The sequence below is a fragment of the Gadus morhua genome, chromosome 15, assembly GCF_902167405.1.
Source record: "Gadus morhua chromosome 15, gadMor3.0, whole genome shotgun sequence".
NCBI classification, from domain to species: domain Eukaryota; kingdom Metazoa; phylum Chordata; class Actinopteri; order Gadiformes; family Gadidae; genus Gadus; species Gadus morhua.
Genome location: NC_044062.1, coordinates 14,782,080 through 14,797,990, shown reverse-complemented (window position 1 = coordinate 14,797,990; position 15,911 = coordinate 14,782,080). Strand labels below are relative to the sequence as shown.

General features: G+C 45.4%; 1 protein-coding gene across 1 annotated transcript; it reads left to right on the top strand.

The window, feature by feature from the left end:
• Positions 1 to 20: 20 nt before the first annotated feature.
• exo1 (exonuclease 1) lies at positions 21 to 11,472 on the top strand. The gene is given in 18 exon segments (XM_030379558.1): positions 21 to 174; positions 872 to 1,079; positions 1,204 to 1,323; positions 1,691 to 1,752; positions 1,755 to 1,813; positions 1,973 to 1,987; positions 1,989 to 2,022; positions 2,025 to 2,110; positions 2,996 to 3,056; positions 3,059 to 3,225; positions 4,561 to 4,748; positions 5,128 to 5,230; positions 7,717 to 7,987; positions 8,383 to 8,602; positions 8,855 to 9,506; positions 9,659 to 9,739; positions 9,933 to 10,147; positions 10,782 to 11,472. Coding segments are annotated over 17 exon segments (2,580 nt in total). The 5' UTR covers positions 21 to 174; positions 872 to 918; the 3' UTR covers positions 10,867 to 11,472.
• Positions 11,473 to 15,911: the final 4,439 nt, after the last annotated feature.

Below are 15,911 nucleotides of genomic sequence, written 5' to 3'. Positions count from 1 at the left end.
CATCTTCGACAAAGTCCTGCCTCTTCATTCTTCCAATTGGCTAGTGAGAATAATCCTGGACCAATAGGCACCGCTGACGACATTGTTGCGTTTTTGCCGCTAAAAATGAACATATATGTGCATAGTCTGACGGTGGGATAAGTTTTATGCAGCAAATATAACATTAAAACACAGGTAAGTGTCGTTTTACATAGACTTAATCTGTAGCAATGCTTTATATATGTAGAGACTGCATTGTTTCGTTATATCTGACACGAACAAGCTGCAAATAACTGCAAGCAGTTGGAACTGTGTCGGGCGTTTTCCATCAGTCACATTGCAATGATACTTGACAAATACAACAGAATAGCCGTTTAAGTGAATTCATCGACTTACTCAACTGTTCTGACCAATAACTTTTTCGCATCCACTTCTTTCATGGGCAATCGTGCTGTTGGGTGTAGTTGTTTTCTTTTGCGAGTTTAAAAGCTGTTGGTCGTCGATGCTTTTTAAACGTTGAAGGTTCTCGTCTTTTCTGAAAGCTAGTGACGGTGGGTCAAACTAGCATAACATGAATGCCATTAAAATGACCAAGAATTTGCACTTCTGTTCGATAGCATGGTAAACAGACTTGTGAGTGAGACAACATACCAGTAAAGTTACCAGACAAGAAACGCAAATAATCGTGTCCAAGTCTAATCTAAAGATGTGGCAGAAGGTCCACTAAAGTGGTTAAAACCCGTTTATATACTCAAGCAACCCACTGAAGTCACAATAAGACCCGTTACTGCGTTATGTGTCAGCAAGGGATCCCATTGAAAGCAGTGAGGTGTTGTCATGTGTATGTGCTTTATTTTTCCCTGCGTAATGTTTGACTATCCTCTCCCCTCAGAGATCCAAACTAACTTCCAGACCAGAGTTCGAGAACCAGCCGTCGATATGGGAATCCAGGGTCTGCTCCAGTTCCTCAAAGATGCTTCGGAGCCCGTCCATGTGAAGAAGTACAGAGGGCAGACGGTGGCCGTGGACACCTACTGCTGGCTGCACAAAGGGGCTTTCTCCTGTGCTGAAAAGCTGGCCAAAGGAGAACCAACAGATCAGTATGTTTACCTTTTTTTTATTAGTTAAGGTATGTTCACCTGTTATTATAATTCAGGGGTTTCCTTTGGATTCCTATCTGCCTTTGATTATTCATCAATGGAGTGATATTTTCACCATCCCCAGGTACGTCACATACTGTATGAAATTTGTGGACATGCTCCTGTCGTTTGGCGTGAGACCAATTCTGGTGTTCGACGGATGCAACCTACCGTCAAAGAGAGAGGTGGAGAAGTCTCGTAGAGAGTAAGTTCTTTAACTAATCGTATTTTTATGTGGGAATCATCAGAAATGTAATAGACTTAAAATGGAAAAAAAAAAAAAAAAAGTATTGCTTTGTCTTTAATTTAGAATAATGATGCCTAAGACTGGTTTCTGTTTGGATACTGAAATGCAGGTAATGGTCATTATGAGCAGTTAGGGTTAGACAGAGAATAACAGAGACTTGTAGGGGTTGGATAGTGAATACAGAGATGAGTCATTAAGAAGCAGGTAGACTTTAGACGGTGTATACCGAAATGGGTTGGACAGTGAATAGTGACAAGCTGGTGTTAGACAGTGAATAAAGTGACCAGGTCGGGGTTAGACAGTGATTCTATTGTTGTTTGTCCAGGCGCAGACAAGCTAACCTCCAGAAGGGAAAGCAGCTGCTACGTGAGGGGAAGCTCTCCGAAGCAAGGACTGCTTCACAAAGTCTGTCAATGTTACGCCCTCCATGGCCCATGATGTCATCAAGGTCAGCACAAGGCCACCCATGTAACTGTTGTACCAATGATCAGACCGAATGCAAATGTCAACATTATGGACATGTGCGGTAAACATTATTGACCGTATTATGCTCCGTAACATAATGACATCCATGCTTAATGTCTCTTGTTGTCTTTGTATCCCCTAGGCTGCCAGGGCTAGGGGGGGTGGACTGTGTGGTGGCTCCCTACGAGGCAGACGCCAGCTGGCCTTCCTCAGCAAGGTGGGCCTGGCCCAGGCCATCATCACAGAGGACTCTGACCTGCTGGCCTTCGGTTGCAAAAAGGTCTGCTTCAATCCCCTGTCATAGCTCTCATCTCCTCTCCCCTCTCCACCGTCGCTCCCTCCCTCTCTCCGGACCTCCCTCTCCCCCGCCAGTCTTTCACCGAGTTTGGGCATCGACTCATGCTGAGGTGAATGTTAGGTGCACTAGGTTGATGTGCATGGTGCTGCTGTGCGAGGGTAAAGAGAGTCTGTGATCAGTGATTCCAGTCGTCCTCGGGTGCATTTATTCCAACAATGACAACTTCACAAAAAAATCTAATTGCGTTGTTTTCCGCAATTTGTAGCCAACCCATCGTCTGGGTTTCATAATACTGTTGCTTCGCTTTGGCACCTTCTAATTTGTAGGGCTTCCTACTATTAATAAGCCAACGTTAGTCCACGTTAGCTTGTTTGTCATGTTCAGGATCTCCCTGGTTAGACTCATAAATACCAGGATGTTGAGTGTTTTAGATGTTAAGTTACAGTTTATGTTGTCCTTCATTACTTTATAAAAGTAAAAACTATTTCCTATTGGCCGTGTGGTATAGTGTGGAAATGATGGGGTTAAAAATATATTCCCCTGAATTGCTTTCCATAAAAGCTTCTGACTTCCCCTTCCTATTCATTTGCACACTTTTGGATGATTGGTTTTCATTGAGCTGAAACAAGGAATGAAAGCCAAGAGATGTCTTTCTGCTCACAATTTCCAACTAAAGAGCATGTTACTGTGTTTTTCTATTCACCATGTCCAAACCAAAGTGCATGTTACTCCGTGTTTCTATTCACCATGTCCAGTCAAAGAGGCATGTTACTCTGTGTTTCTATTCACCATGTCGAAGAGCATGTAAACTTCTTCAGGTTCTGTTGACGATTTCTAACTAAAGAGCCTGTAACTGTGGCTTATCAGGTTTTGTTGAAGATGGACAAGGAGGGCAACGGGCTGGAGATTGACCAGGCCCACTTGGGTCGCGTCGCTCCTGGGGGGGCGTGTTCACGGAGGAGAAGTTCCGCTACATGTGCATCCTGTCTGGCTGTGACTACCTGGCCTCGCTCTACGGCATCGGCCTGGGAAAGGCCTGCAAGCTGCTCAGAGATTGGCCAACAAACCCTGACATAACTCGCGGTGAGAACTAGGATGTTTTTCCAGCGTGAGGTGTGTGTGTGTGTGTGTGTGAAGGTCACTAGTATTGATGAGTTGCCATGTGCACACTCAATGATAGTTAAATAAAGGCGTTGATATGCGTGTTCATGATGCGTGTGTTGGACTTTATAGTAGTAACTATATACTAAGGGCCTAAAAAAAAAAAAAGTTTTGGTTCCTGTTGGTTGTCAGTGGAGGTCATGGGTAGGTAGGAATTTATTTTATTTTTTTATTTTATTTTTTCCAGCGGCAGCGAATGATAGGTAGGTTGTTTTCATTTAAAACGAGAAAATTCGCTCATCCTTGTACAGAATGAAGAGGTGCTGTACCAAAACGTAATTATAGTTTGCATCAAAAAAAATTTTTTTTATTTTTTTTATAAAGCTCATAAAATAATTTGGGTCGCACATAAAGGTGACAGGGTCGGTCGGAAACAGGAACCAAACAAAATTTTTCTTTAGGCCTAATAACCACCAATATATGTTAACAATATATTGTTAATTACTGTTACTATTGAGTTAACTATATACTAATCACATGCTAAAGCGGAATACAATGTGTGCCTTATGATGTGCTGTTAATGAAGGCTGTTGAAAGTTAATGCACGCATTTGGTCACAGCTGTGCAACATGCAACCAATCGGTGTGAAAACAGTGCTCTTTGGCCGTGACAACATCCTCTTTAGTTTGGCAGCTGGCTCGCGGAGTTCATACCCTGCAATTATAATAGGCTTTACCATTCAAAAACCGACTTTTTCATGGTGAGTGCTAAATAATCTTAGCTATTTACTATAAATAGCTACTATAAAGACTACATGCATATTGATTGAACAAGTGCTTATTAATGAACCATAAAGAGGTCTGGAGAGTAACTGAATGCAGAAGCTCTGCCTCCAAAATATGATGACATTCCCTGCTGGATCAGATTCCCCAATAAAGCCAATTTTCTCCATTAAAATCATTCCAATTCCACTGCAGATGCCCATTAAAAAAGCTGATGGGGAAACATGATACATGCTCTAAAATAATGGAAAGAATTCTTGAAAGGATTACTTAAACCTACTCATTGAACAAAGTTAGGCTAGGACGTTTGACTCCAGGCCGGTTTGAATCCCAATATGCAGGTGGGTTGATTGTCTGACTGCGCAACAAACGACCCTTACAAAAGGATCACCCATCCCACCGTGCTCTGAATGCGGTCGGGTCGCACGAGACACAGAATTCTTATTTTGGGTCCAGAGAATGAAAAGGCAGAAGCGAATGAGAAGGAAAAGGCAGTGCGCTCGGACCCTATATAGGATCCAGGGCATGAACCCGGTTCTGTTCCCCCAGGTGATCCGGAAGATGGGCCAGTACCTGAAGATGAGCGTGGCCGTACCCGAGGAGTACCTGCAGGGCTTCACCAAGGCTGACAACACCTTCCTCTACCAGCTGGTGTTCGACCCGCTCCAACGCAAGGTGGTGCCTCTCAACCCCTACCCAGAGCACCTGGACCCCAGCACCCTCAGCTACGCTGGCCTGTATCCTTCTGTCTGACTGTCTGCCCTATTATGCAAAGTAACAGTGTCATGAAAGGCGGTCACTCACACAACATTCTCTACACTATAATATCAAAGTATGTTAATTCACTATAGGGTAATTAAAATAAGAGGTGTGGAAAAAAAAACATACCAATACATTGCATTGAAAAGAACAGAATATCTAGATCCAAATTGTTACGAAATACGATGGTGCGTTCCTGAAGTGTGCAGTGATATGGACCACCTGTAGGTGGTGCTGTAACGGCAGCGACTCAATAACACAGAATGTGAATCTGAGAGTTGTGAGGCAAATGAATTAATGCCTAATATTAACAAATGAATTTTTGGGGAAGCGTTGCACTTGACATTGTGAACCCAGGAACAAAGGGGACGAGAAAGGGTACCAGATGGCACTGGGGAACCTGGACATCCACACCATGGAGAAGATTGACAACTTCAACCCGGACAAAGTCACTCTGCCGGTAGGGTACCCAGAAACCATCCTTCTGAGCACAACATTAAAGATGAGCTATAATTACGCAATCAACTTAACCAGGGGTGTCAAACTCATTTTGATTCAGGGGCCGCATACAGCCCATCTGATCTCAATTGGGCCGGACCTGTAAAATAATGGCAAAATAACCTATGTCAACTCCAAATCTTTAGCTTTGTTTTTCAGTACTATGCTTTATCATTCAGCCTACATTTGTAGCCTACACAATCACGGATCACAAGGATCTATATTAGCACGACACATTTATTCATCGATAGGCCAATGGAATTGAAATAAAATGCATTTCACATTCATTAACAACTGGTTTATTTTTATAGAGTTGAGTGAATACATTTTTACATCTGAACACCTGAACCAACTCACCACACTAAACAAACATAAGTGGGAGCTATGAAGAAAGCTATCATACTGCCCTGAAAATGTAAATGTGCACATATAAATAATATGAACAAACAGAAAAGTTATAGCAGTGCATGAGCAATGAGATTAGGCTACATCAGATCATACTGTTTTGTAGGCTACTGAAGCTGAGAATGATATGCTGCACAATATTCATTGTCTTTTAACATGAAACCTGAGTAAACTTATTTTCAAAGATCTGTATTCATCAGAGTGCAAACATTTCTGAAAGAGCATCACAAGAATTAAGCCCAGGCCTACTTGCTGATTAACTTTTTCTCACTGCAGTCTATTTGCTGCTGCTGGCTCCTGAAACTCGGCATCTTTTAGCCTTTACGAGTGCATCAATATCAGTTGTCAAATCCTGAGTAGCAGCACATTTCCCAATGTCATTCAAGTGTGTGTTTGTTAACCTTGAGCGGTGCTTTGTTTTATTTAGGTTCATTACAGAGAACGCCTGTTCACAAAGATAGGTAGTCCCAAACATGGATAAAACCTTTGCAGCCAGGGATGTTAATTTGGGGTACCCTGGCAAGAGATATTGGTCATGGGAAATGGGCGGTGTCACCGCTAGATAGCTGCGTCTCCCAGAGTGACAGTTTTAATTTGAATGCGCGTATGCTGTGGTTATACTGAGTTAAGATACTGTTAAGATTATTTAGGTGCTGTGTAATATCCAACATAAAGGCAAGATCCTGCACCCACTGCGGACATTTAAGCGTCTTCACTGGGCTACCCTTTTTCCCTTTTCACTGTCCAATTTCCTCTTGTAGCTTAAAGAAACGCTTGAGCACGGCACCTCGGCTTAACCACCGTACTTCAGTGTGGTATGGTAGGCCAGCCTGAATGTCATTATCTCTGAGAAAAGTGTCAAACTGACAGTGATTCAGACCTCGCGCTCTGATTAAATTTACAGTTTTCACAATCACACCCATTTTTAGTGTTTTGCAACACAACCCTTCCTGACGCAAAATACAGTGAAATGCCCAAAAATCTTGTCCCCCATTTGCGGACTGTTCTTTCTCTCAGAATTTTGTCGCAACGCCTGCCTTTCTCCCGACCATTGATGGTGCGCCATCTGTAGCCAGGCTGACAGCACAGGACCAGTCCACTCTGACCTTGTCCAGCGCTCCAACGAGAGAGCTGAATATGTAATTTGCTGTTGTAGTGTCCTTCATAGGCACCAACTCAAGGCACTCCACTGTGATTGTCAAAGTCTCATCAACACCCCGAATAAATATGGCCAGTTGAGCGATATCTGTTACATCAGTGCTCTCATCAATTGCATCCGAAAAAGCAATAAATGACTCGATTTTGTCATTCATTTGGCTGCCCAAGTCTCCTGAGAGCTCTGTTACCTTATCTGCGACAGTGTTCCTCGACAGACTAATGTTGGCGAAGGCAGATTGCTTTTCAGGGAACACGACTTCTGCAGCCTTCATCATGCATATTTTCATGAACTCACCATCAGAAAATGGCTTGGATGCTTGCACTATCTCGTGAGCAATCATGCATTCACTGCTGCATCACTGACCTCGTGGCTGAATGTAAAAGTAGACTGCTGTTTTTTTCAGACCAGCTAACAATTTGTCTATCTCCTCTTTTCTTAGTTGTCCTTTCAAATGGTGATATTTTTCTTCATGATGAGTCTCATTGTGGCGCCGAATATTATATTCTTTGAGCACTGAAACTTGCTGATTACATACCAAGCACACTGCTTTTGTATTCACCTCTGTGAATAAATAATTCTCAGTCCATTTATCCCGGAAAACTCTGCACTCTGTCGTTGAAGACTGATCCCTTCTGTGAACATCTCTTAAACGTTGTTGATTTAAACACCCGACTACCGCTAAGGAAAAACGTTTATTTCGCTAACTTTGTGTCCGGTTCACTACAGTTCCTTCACACAGAAGTATTACTTTTTCGTATTACTGCTTCTTAAATTGTGATAGTTTGCTCTGACTGTCCTCAGCCTGACCTGTCTGTCCCCTCAGATCCAACCTCCTGCTACATGACTAGTAATAAACAGTACCTGCCAACCCCTCCCGCACACAGACGGTGAAACCTCGGAGCCGTTGCTGGAAGGACACAGTCGCTCCGCCCCGGCGTGGCAGCGCTTCTGCTAGCATCTGGAGCCGGGGATACTCCGCTGGATGCACCGCCAACAACGCCAGCCTGGTGAAGAAGAAGGAGGAGGAGGAGGAGGAGGAGGAGGAGGAGGAGGAGCGACCCACACCCCCTTCCACCAGGGGGCAGGAGAGGGTGGTGGGGCTACAGGGTCTGCGTCTGCCCAGCAAGCAGCCGGGGGTGAAGAGACCCAGAGAGGGTGAGTCCTCCCTCCGCCTGCCCCCTCTGGGTTGTTGTAGCGCCTCTTTCGTAGCGGTGAGACACTCTGGTTCTGTATGTAGGCATGTTGTAGTCATGACGACTTTAATGTGGACCAAACATTACTGTTTACTACCTGAAAGTTATTTAAGCAGCGCGATTTTATCCAAAGTGATTTGTGTTGGATGCGGATGCATATAGTTTAGGTAGGTCTATTTAAAGGATGCCCCATTGACACCATGAAGTAAATGTTTGTTTGTTAATAATAACCTTAATCACATTTAATAATATAGATAACAATGGAATGCCGGGAGGAATGCCCTGCTCGCCTCATATGATCCACCATGAACACCGTCTCATTACTAATCACTAAACACCCACCTCCCCGTCTCCCAGACTCCAGCCTGTCCGACCAGGACGTGCTGCAGCTATACACGGGCTCCTCTGGTCTGAAGAGGGCCCGTTCTGAGGAGCAGGAACAGGAGGAAAAGCCCTCCCTTCCCAGGCCACCAGGGGGCAGTAGCAGCGGGGCGCCCCGGCCTCGCAACCGCTTCGCCACCCTGTTGCAGAGGAGGAACCAGGGAGAGGAGGCGGACGGCCAGGCCACGCGCAGCAGGTAGGGACCAGGGAGGGGAGGGGACGGCTAGGCTAGGCCACGCGCAGCAGAGCCTGGTGTGTTTAGGTCACTGTTTTGTGTCCCATGACAGGCAGTAATAATTTCCTCTAAAACAAAACTTTCGCATGATTAATATTTCCGATAAACCTTTAAATAGCGCTGCATCCGTTTTGTGTGTGTGTGTGTTTTCACACCTCAGCCCTGTGGTTGATACCTGCTGATCACATGACCCCTCCCTTCCCCTTCTGTCAGGTTCTTCAGCGCATCCTGCGAGGCCCCTGCTTTGAGCACCAGAGACGGTGTAAACGATGATGCAGCGTCTCCCTCGGGCGCACGGGAAGAGAACGCCCTTAGCCGCGCCGAAGAGGATGGGGAAAGTGACAGCCCCGAAGCACCCTCCATAGAGACCCCCAGCCCTACCTCCTCCCCCAGCCCCACGGCTACCTCCTCCACCCCTACCGCGACCTCCAGCTCCCCTATCACCGCCACCTCTCCGAGACCTGCCAGCCAGCGCCTCGGGGTGTTCCGCTGGTCGGGCCTCTCCCAGCACCCCCCCACCAGCACCACCGCCGCCGCCGCCGCCGCCGCCCACTCCACCTCCTCCTCAATCAAACCATCAGCCGCCCCCGGCCCCGTGGTGTCGGGCATCGCTGCGCTCCAGCGGTACCAGCGCCAAACGGAGAGTGTCTCCTGGGGCTCGAGACCCCCGGCAGCCGAGTCCCCCGCCCCCCAGGGGGTCGACCTAGTGGACGACTCCCCGCCGGCCTCCCCGCCCTCCCAGGACAGCGCCTACTGCTCCCAGTCGCCGCCCTGTGACCTCACTTCCTGTGAGGCGGAGGGAGTGGCTGACGCGACCGGTTCGGCGGCCTCCTGCCTCTTGTCGCCATGCCACAAAGACGACGTTGTGAGTAAACAAGCGGTCACCATGTTCCACGCCTGGCCTTTAAAAGGAGGCCCTCCTTTCAAGGCCGGGCCCTATACGATAGCAATATGACCATCAGAGAACAATTGTTAAAAGTGGGGTCGCGCTGTCTGATGGGATTGTCTCTCTTGCAGGAAGCGGGCTTAAAGGGTTCAGACCGAGGACCCCCACGCGTTCCAAAGGACCCCAAGAGACCCCTGGTGGTTCGATCACTGGTAGGCTGCATCACCCCACTCTGCCCCAGCGTTACCATATTCCTCTCACAGAGGATGTTGAGGTCCCCCGATGACTGCATCGCTCTGTCATGCTGCAATTGATTTAAATATGGATCCCAATTTATTATTTTTCTGTCTTCCCCGCCATCCCATGGTTCCCTCTCTTCCCTCCCTCTCTCATCACTCAATCCAGGTTGCCGGGTTGGCTCGCTCCAGGCCCAGTAACCAGGGGGCGGAGCCTCCAGCTAAGCTCCGCCCAGTGGCCCCAGCCCGGGCAAGCGGCCTGAGGAGGAGGCCTTCAGGCTCCCAGGGGCCCCTCGGCAAGAAGCCCTTGACCAACAACGAGAACAACTGCCCCGGGACGCAGGCCACCATTAGCAGCCTCTGGAAGAACTTTGGTTTTAAAAGGTAGAGACATTCCCTTTCACACACACACACACACACACACACACACACACACACACACACACACACACACACACACACACACACACACACACACACACACACACACACACACACACACACACACACACACACACACACACACACACACACACACGTGCGCAATCCTACATCGTAATTAATTAATTCTGCGGTGGTGACATCAGCACACTGGCGTTTTATCTGAACCTGTCAAACTGAATTTGTGGCGTGGGTTTCTGACAGTGTGTGTGTGCTCTGGAAATGTTATTTAGAGATCCTTAGAGATGATGTTCACCACAGTAAGTTTATTTCTTTCACAGTAAGAAATAAACTTACTGTGGTGAACATCATCTCTCAGGATCTGTGCTCTGGAAATAACATTTGGGCTTTCCTCTCTAGTGCCGATCATAAGTTCAACTTTGTTGGTTGGATTTCCCCATCGTTCCCCTCTCCCCTCTTTTCCACCGTGGTCGTAATCCCGTCGCCAATAGCTTTCAGCGGCATCACTTCCTTTGGCATCACTGCCTGTCTGACTAAAACCCCAATGTCCCGTGGTGCGTCTCGAGTGGAGGTCTTGAAGAGAACCCCTAAGAGCCCCCCGTTTGTCTGCTTGCAGAGAGCACCAGAAGCTGAGCCCCAGCCCCAGAGGACCCCCCATGTCCCCCGTGAAGGACAACCTCCCTGGCGCCGCCGGGCTCTAGGCGGAAAACCAGCGCTCCGTGACGAGCAGCCCTTCAGATTTTTTATCTACCCACACCGCGGTGCGGAGTATCTCGCGATGTGCGTGTAGATTATCCACATACCGTGTATGTACATGAAGCTCAGGCGGCGCACTGCTGCTGAATGCTATGCTTTTTTTTTTTTTTCTAATAAAAGCTAACTGTTTAGAAAAAGTTGTTGTTTTTTTAATGCCTTCTGGGTCTTGGAGGTGGCGTAAGGCTTTAGGCAGCATTGCAGCGGCACAGTTCAAAGCAAAGAGGTAGCGAGGGTTTCACAACCAAAATTCATCTTTCACATATGTCACTCAACGCGCAAGCCGAAGAATGCATCCTATTCATTATCAAGACAAATTCTTTTCAGCTAGTTTGAACTGTTTTGTCTTACACAGGACATTTGCCAGGGTCGTTTCGTTAAGTCTGAGGTGGAAAAGAAATCAGAAATGAGCACCTTGTAACAATTCTTGGTTAATCCTTAATCCATTATCGTGCAGGGATGCCAAACCTCTTTCGGGTTACTTGACCTACATTTCGAGAAACGGCCATCCCAAGCGAAAAATCGCTTGAATACAAGTCACGTTCTAATCTTGACAATAAAGTTGTTTAACATCGAACGGATCTCACTTATTTCCGGAATGTCATGTTTGTAGAGCAACAACATGTACACTGCTGTGCACGTCAATGCACCATCATGCATGTCTGTGTGTCTGTCAACCGCTCAGTAAATGTTTGCTTGTGATTTGATCTTTGTGTACCAGCTGTGAAATACTGGAGATTGACAACGCTATGGGCCTTGTTCACCTAGTGGCCATCCTGGTTCTAAACACTGGCTTGATGGAGGAACTGAATGTGGAATTGCACATTCCACAGTTCAGTTACCCCACCCAGCTGGCGTAGAGAACCAAGATGGCTGAAGATAGGGGAGTAACGCCCGTACCCCTCTGAGAATTCTACTGCAACAACACATCACAGTCAGACTAGGATGAGTTCTCTGAAAATGACAAAGTAACAACCCACATTGAGGTTTTATTGGGCAACACTAGATAACACTATCTCAATGGAATAGTGTTTTTAACCAGATGAATGTGCATGTGTCGTGTTAAAGGCATCTCTACAAGGATGTTGAGAGAAACTTGTCAGAATGCCGATGGACTGCATTCCCTTCGTAATCTTGATGTAGAGACCCCATTGCACAACTGACAACTTACACAAGTCTGCAAGGCCTGGCTAGGGCCACCATCTTAACATATATCCTGTTTACAGATCCCTTAAACATTCATACACAGAGTGGATTGATCTCTCGTAGTTTATCGTTCCCAGTTCTGAGTCTGCAGCAGAACATCAACCTTAAACACTACAGGCCTTCATGTAGCTGAGGCCTATTGGGATGGCATTTTGGCCAGTCCTAGTCAGCCATGAATGAATAAATAGTAATTCTCCAGTCTGTTACCAACCAATCATAGGTTATTATTTTCTTACAGTTCTCTGAACATATGTGCGCGGCCCTCTGCAAGTTCTTCACCCAGCACAGCGCCCTGGAATGAACATGCATACCGGCGCATTCTGCAGATTCTTGTCCTCCTGTTAATGGGGAGATTCTTGGCAGATATGGCGACGTCACAATAACCGGCTTGACGATGTCTCCCAATTCACCCATCGTCAGTCATACACAAATCACACACAAACAACGCATACCGAGAATAACCCCCTCCCCCCGCCACATCCCTTCACCCTTTAACACTGAGCCTCAGCGTCTTTGAGGGAGTAGAATTTGTCTTTGAACAGAGAGACAAGGCAGGAGTGAGCTGATGCAGGGTAATTGCCAAGCGTCAGTACACTCCATTACAAAACTATTGTTACATTGCTTGTGTGTGTGCACGTGCAGCTGTTACTGAATGTGTGTGTGTGTTTGTACGTGTGTGCACATGTGAGTGAGCGCGTGCATGGGTGTGGTCTGGTGCGTGCCCATTTGTGTGCATGCGTGTGTGTACGGAGCCCACCTGACACCATTCCTAAGCCTTCATTAAACAGTACAAGTTTAGGCCTGAAATCAAGACAGTGGATGGAAACATGAATCGGGTAGCTCATCCCTGAATTCATTCACGTCTGATTCTTGAACAAGTCTCGCCTCAAGGCCAAAAAACACATTTGGTCCAAACTTTGAACATGTAGCAACGAATACATTTTACCCACCCAGTGTCATTCTCACTTGCATACATAAAGTATTTTTTCTGCAGATTAGTTGGGAAAATTCCCAAATGACTCTAGTTCTTGAGAACTATTCATGAAAATTCCAAAAAGGAGACAGAAAGATAGGTTTAGGTTATAGGTTTAGAAACCTATATTATTCCGATGTTGAATTTCCTTAACTAGTTTTCATTGGTCTCAAGTAAAGACAACACATGGATGTTTTTAAACACGGAAGAATATGTTAATGCTCACAGACGTGCCTTTGCAAGAATCCCAGAAATGTTGCCCTGTAAAGCTCCTTTCTGAGTTCCTGACATAGTAGAAACATAGTTATGGTGTTTCAATAGGCATTGTTATTACGTGACTCCAGACTGTGCAGAAACCTTGACAGGGGGTTAAAGTTGTAGGGTAGGTAAAGAAACTGTAAACACGTGAAGACTCCGGCTGAACACTTTCATGTCGGTCACCTCACTACGATCACCTGTTGCAGGGGAAAAAGTGACTGTCGTTGGTTCGTACATGGCAAACAGCAGCCTGAAATACCCATCTTGTAGACTAGGGGGTGCTTCAGAGAATGCGCCATCTTAAATTTATGTTCTAAAACTGATGATGGATATGAAGGTGATGCTGTGTAACAATTATTCTGTAAATATAACGAGGTGATCAATCAAGTTCCTTGGTAGCAGCTGCAGATCTATGAGGGCAGGTGAGGTCATGCAACGTTAACTAACTAGAGGCCAGTTAATCTTATTTAAAGCTAAATTATTATTAATGCTTAAATGCTCTTCTTAATTCAAGCTACAGACAGGCCTTGAAAAAGATAGACCAAACCAAATGAAATACACCTTGACCAAAGGGCACTTGTACCTCCTGGGGTGACGGAGCAGGTGCATGGCTCAATCAGCCACCCTGCCCCCTGTTCCCGGGACTAGGCCTCACAGACAGCTAATGGTTCACAACAAGCTGTCATGTTCTGTATGTTAAAATTTCAATAACACTTTGTCAAAATGGATAATAATAGGTTTAATAATGATAATAATAATAATTATAACTGGTCCGACTAAGAAAATAGCTTTACAGCGCATAGTGGGAGACTTCTCTCCTTACCAAATTTATTTTCTCGATTCTTATTTGTGTTTTATATGTAATTCTTTAATTCAATTTCATACTAATTCTAAAGTTGACTGTGTCGACTGTATGTGTGTGTATGTGTGTGGTGACTGCAGGCTGGAGTGAGTTCAGTACAAAATAAGGTCTGACATGACAAAGACACACAGTTGATCGCATTCTTGTGTCCCACATTAAATGTTGACCAAAAGTCGATTAATTAATATTTCAGATAGTAAATGAAATAATAATGGAATTAATTCGTTCTGCTTGGCTTGGTTCGGTCAGATTCTGGCATGACAAAGAAGGTATTCACTGGGGATGTGGCTGACAAAGGAAGCTGAAATGAAAATTGAGTACAGGGCTGGAATGACATCTGTATTCACTGAAACTACCTACAACCACTGCTAAATATGAGTAACTGCCATAACCTAAATACCATGTGAAACTCCCGCAGAAATATGTTTCCTGTCGTCTTTGTTAAATATCCAAGGTGTTTGTCAATGTGGCTTTATGACCACACTTGACTGCCCACTGGTAGATAAAAATTGCATCTTTGCATTGGATGCCAATGATTGCCAACATTCTTGTATCTTATTGTTGTATCCACCAAGATCGCAGGCATACACGCCTCACTGCCTGATATTACGGTTGCTCCATGGATCAACGCAAATCCATGTAAACAACGCTTTTCACATTTAGAGTCCTCGCCGTTTACCTACGACGAGAAGTGTCCCTTAACATATCAGTCCTATCTTGAGCATCCCTCACAGATCCTTACATAAACAAAATCCCTGACATGAATGAAACGCTCTTAGAGCAAGGGTTGGGTGATGTCACCTGATAGGAACAGAAGGACACAGAAACTTATCTGGCTGATGAATCTGGTCAAGTGTCCGAGCCTTACCCATGCAAGCCAGGGTGGAACTGCATTTACATGCGAATGTGGAGAGGAATCCAGATTGACAGTGTAGCAGTGCAATGTTAAACAGCTGGTTTGGTGTGCCTCTGAGATACACGGTCACGGTATATGTAGTGTCCTGGGATGAATCAATGCATGATCATTATAGAATATTGATCCCATTGAATGGTAGGCTGCAAGTTCACTTCCAAACAGTTATTATTTCATAGACATTAAGCTGTAATTCATAACTGAGGAAGGTAACAGCTATTTGATTCCTAAAGTGCAACTCCTAAACAATGTATACTTCTTGATAGCTATGTTTATTATTCCTGTTTTTTTCAGGCCTTTTAATTGAACGCTGATTATGGTTCAATCATGTTCAATCATGTGGTCATTGGGAGTATAATTGTGATTATCATCAGTATCTCTTTATGTATATATACGTATTATCTGTGTCAAAGACTTGGAAAAGTAGTCATTGTATGTGGCTGCAATGCATTGGCATTGCTCATCAATTAGATCCTTACCTGACAACACCCATTGACAGGCAGGTTGATACGTGGCTAATAGAGTCACATTGTATCGCAATGCAACATTGGCATAGTTTTAATGTCTGAGAAGGGTTGGGGAGTGATTCATTAGGAACAGTAGAGTAGTTAACTATTCAGTCCTCCACATTGGCTGACAGTCGCCATGGTGATCACGGTTCTGCCGAATTGTTTCCTGGTGATGCTAACGAGGCGTGTTTATGAGGACTGTGGCAAGTCTAAGTAGACGAAGGTGTGTTTATGAAGACTGAGTGTGTTTATCAAGACTGAGTGTGCTTATG